The sequence below is a fragment of the Emiliania huxleyi genome (assembly GCF_000372725.1).
Source record: "Emiliania huxleyi CCMP1516 chromosome Unknown EMIHUscaffold_1228, whole genome shotgun sequence".
Lineage (NCBI taxonomy): Eukaryota > Haptophyta > Isochrysidales > Noelaerhabdaceae > Emiliania > Emiliania huxleyi.
Genome location: NW_005201362.1, coordinates 5,224 through 9,066, shown reverse-complemented (window position 1 = coordinate 9,066; position 3,843 = coordinate 5,224). Strand labels below are relative to the sequence as shown.

Below are 3,843 nucleotides of genomic sequence, written 5' to 3'. Positions count from 1 at the left end.
GTGGCCTCCGGACGGGCTCTGTTCGGGAGCCCGCCGGGCCGGCTGAGGCTGTGTGTCCGTCCACTGTGGACCAAGTGATGGCCTAGGAGCCCTGCACGGACGGTGTTTATGCTATATAACACCTAGGGACCGCCTGGGGTGGCCGGCGAGCCGCGCATCGGCCGACAATGTGCCGGTGTACGCGTTTCGGTCACACTCAGGGCCCGTTTTGCATGACCTGTTGAGCCCTGTGGAAATCTTGAAGATCCCCGTCGCACACCAAGATCGTGCAGGCGGGCGGGGACACACGCGTCCCACCATCGTCAGATTTTGACCGTTTTGATTTAGTGTGTCCCACACCGAGCAGGATACTACTTGAGGCGATTAGGTTTAGCGTTTAGGAGGAGCAGGGACCCGTGAAGAGGCGATCAGGGACCCGTGAGCGGATATGAAAAAGGTTCTGGTCGATGTTGTGGAGGACGCCGACCATCTCAGCGAGGTACTGCTCCATCGCACTGCCGCCGATGGCCGGAGACGCCGCCGCCGCGGTGGCGAGCGTGCCGGCGGCGGGGAGACCCAGCGCGCCGAGCGTGCGGCCGAGCGAGTCGACTGCGGGCGGCGCGCCGACGGCTCGCGTGCCGCCGCCCGGCTCGATGTAGATGCCTTTCTTCAGGTTCAGCACGACATTTCGGAAGCGCTGCGGATCGAGGAGGCCCTGCAGCATGCCAAAAGACGGGTCGACCCTCGGGTCGCCGCCGCCCATGGCGCCGCCCGTGCCCGCGGTCTCGATCGCGACCGAGGTGAGCACGTTCGGCACGAAGCAGCACCAGGCTGCGTACGCGGCTGGCTCGTTGATCATGATGTCCTGCACGTTGTTGATCGGGATGGTTTTCCTCGACTCGTTGATGTCGCAGCAGTCGAAGCGCCAGTCAGCCTTTCGCTTGCGCCGCACGATGTAGATGTTCTCCTTGGAGACGGCCACCCATCGGGAGTAGGCAAAGTCGGCAGCGTTGACGTCGGCCAAGGAGCAGGTGATCATGGTGCACGGTGCCGCGGGCGGAAACAGCACGGCGAGGCCCGTCATCTCGCACCGCTCCTTGTCGCTGAAGAATTGACGTGTGAGTTCATCGTCGAAGAAGAACTCCTCGAGGATTTCGTCGCTCGGCATCCACGGGCTGGCCGGATCGACCGAGAGCTGGATTCTGTCCGGGGGGGCGGGCCTCTTCGCCGGCACTGGCGCGATTTTATCCACCGACATTGTGTGTCCTCTGTCGCGGTCTGCGCCCTCAATTTGGAAAGTCTGGCCAGCAACGACGCCCGCTGGCACTTCCACCTCGTACTCCGCGCCGTTGGCCACGATCTTGATGCGCTGGCCGGCGCCCGCGCCCGCAGGGCACTCAACCTGCATGAGCCCCATCGCGAAGTAGCTCGGGTGCGCTGTGCGTACCTTACCGCCGCAGGCACGGTTGACGTACCGGCGGCTAAGGCCGAGTAGCCCGTGTTCACACAGCTCTGTGAACACCGGCGAGAGATTTTTTCTCTCGACGTTTCTTCTGCGAAGAAACGTTCAAACACTCGGTGTCGAAACACCTCTCCGACGCGCTCGACTATAGTCTGGGGACGATCGCCTTTTGTCGACTTTTGGGACGTCGTTTGAGATGCCGGCGAGAATTCCGTTTTTTTTCATTCGATCTGAGAGCGAGAGCCGCCCAGGGGGCCGCGCCTAACAGTTCACTCACGCAACTGAACCAACGAGCCCCTGGACACTGCCCGCTCGCTCTCCCCACCTACCTACCCAGAGCCGAGAGCCTCTCTCTGCCAGAGTAGAGCTGTCAAACGTTAAGAGCTGAACAGTGTTGCTAGTGTTAACAGTAACAACAGAACAACAGTGGGGCTCCCCAACAACAGTAGCTAACGTTAGGCCAGCTGAACAACAATAAGGAAGGCCTGGCACGGTGACCCACGACGATCTCCAGCGTCCAGTGCGGGTAATACCCGAAAATACCCGGGGAAAACCCCAGGTATTTTCGGGTTTTACCCGGGGTTTTTGGCATTTTCTGCTTGCTGACCACTGAACAACAGTAACAACAGTAACAAACAGTAACAGCTTGGGCTGGGGAGAACACTTGAACAACGTTGAGGATTTTCAGCCAACAATAGTGCAACTATTAGGCCCAAAGTTAACGTTTGACAGCTCTATCTGCCAGAGAGAGCGCACAGACGACAGAGGCCGGTTGTCAGAGGGTGGCCCGCCTCAATAATTATTGCCAATATAACCAATATCGACCCCCTGCCGCCTAAATAAATAAATAAAACGGTCAAACTCTGAGACCACCGCCGTCATCCGTGAAGCAGTGAGGACACGCCCGTGCCTGTACACGGACCGCCGGAGGACGGCAGACAGAGAGTGGGGGCGGGAGGTACTGGACCGGAGGACCTATTACGCCACACGCGGCCACACGAACGAGTGGGTGCGAGGACGGCTCGGCGAGGGGCTCACGGCGGGGTCGCACACGGCAGGGGTGACGGGGCCGCTGTGGAGCGATGTGGTCAGGGGAACAACGAGACATAAATGGGACAAGCGCCAGCGGATCAAGGATCAGCACGGCGAGCGCGAGATTGAATTCGCCGATGTGGATGATCACAACGTGGTGACAAAGACCGTCATGGGAGCGCGTGTGCGGCAGCAGGCGGGGGTGCCACACGGAGCGCATCACGAGAGGATTATGCGGGGAGAGGCGGGGAGAGATGCCCCGGGAGCCGCCACAAGGAGCGAACTCAGGGGCTGCCTCGTCTGTAAGGCCGCGAGGGACGCGGCGAGGAGGGCGGCACTAAAGCGAGACCCGCTGTGTCCGATCGTGCGGAAAGCCGCGCAGCAATGGACCGAGGAAGATGAGAACCCGCCTAGGGCGACAATGGCGCACTTGCTTAGCGGCGCCTGCCTGGGGAATAGGGAGCAGGCCAGACGGTTCCTCAGAGTAGCGCGAGCGCAGACGGGGACGGCGATCAGCAAAGTAGCCCAGGCGGCACCCGACTCCAAGGATACACTGAAGACGCTGAGGATAGCGCATGTCGCTGCGCTGAAGGGCTCACGCTATAGGGTGCTGGATGAGGACGGGTACGATGCACTAGCCCCAGCCGTCGGGGGGGTGTTGCCGGCGCTGGTAGATGATCTCTCGGAGAAGAGTCGGAGGGACCTTGGCGCCGGGGTTACGAGGAACTTGCAAGTCGTGGCCGAGGCGGCGACGGGAGCGGTGCAGAGGTGGATCCAGCTCAACGATGAGGCTACCGCGCGCATAATGAAGAGGGAGGAACACATTGAGTGGCTGAGGAAGCTCTTCGCTGGGTGGAAGGAGGCCCGGCCAGCCTTGAGGGAGTCGCGGAGGAGGAGGGATAACAGAGGTAACGAGGGGACAGGCCAACAGCCAGTGGGACGAACGAGGGACGCGACGGCGGCCCAAGCGGGAGGGAGCGGAGACAGTCGGCAGCGAGCGAAGTGGGTGAGACTGATGATGCTCCTTCGACTTAGGGAGCGGTTCAGCTGCTGGGCGGGCTTCAGGCTGGTGCTCACGCGAAAAGGAATCGACGCGATGTACAAAGCATACAACAAGAGGAGAAAGAAGAGGACGGACATCAGTGATGACGAAACAGAAGCTAGCGCAGACGAGGGCAGGGCAGACCCGGGGACGGCGGAGTCGGAGCAGACGGCATCGGCTGCCGAGGAAACGTTGGGAAGAGGCACGAGGAGGGCGGCGACCTCAACCGACTATGGAGGACCCGTCACCAGACGACGCAGGGCGGACGACGGGGAGGCGGAGCAGACGCGCAGGGCGAGACGAGGGAGGGAGCAGGATGTTGCGGAGA

At 61.5% G+C, this 3,843-nt stretch overlaps 2 protein-coding genes across 2 annotated transcripts; both read right to left on the bottom strand.

Moving 5' to 3' along the window:
* Positions 1–219: 219 nt before the first annotated feature.
* Positions 220–1,457, bottom strand: EMIHUDRAFT_446957 (hypothetical protein). Its single transcript, XM_005790090.1, has one exon. The coding sequence runs from the start codon at positions 1,394–1,396 to the stop codon at positions 377–379; it is 1,020 nt and encodes a 339-aa protein (XP_005790147.1). The 5' UTR covers positions 1,397–1,457; the 3' UTR covers positions 220–376.
* A 1,353-nt stretch (positions 1,458–2,810) lies between these two features.
* On the bottom strand, positions 2,811–3,613 carry EMIHUDRAFT_252011 (hypothetical protein; the record flags this gene model as incomplete). The annotated part of the gene is made up of 3 exons (XM_005790089.1): positions 2,811–2,883; positions 3,177–3,346; positions 3,419–3,613. The coding sequence occupies 3 exons, from the start codon at positions 3,611–3,613 to the stop codon at positions 2,811–2,813; spliced, it is 438 nt and encodes a 145-aa protein (XP_005790146.1).
* Between the last annotated feature and the right edge of the window lie 230 nt (positions 3,614–3,843).

Bases quoted from the DNA above. Each gene is read 5' to 3' on its own strand.
- EMIHUDRAFT_446957 (XM_005790090.1), bottom strand. From the start codon at position 1,396: ATGGGGCTCATGCAGGTTGAGTGCCCTGCGGGCGCGGGCGCCGGCCAG.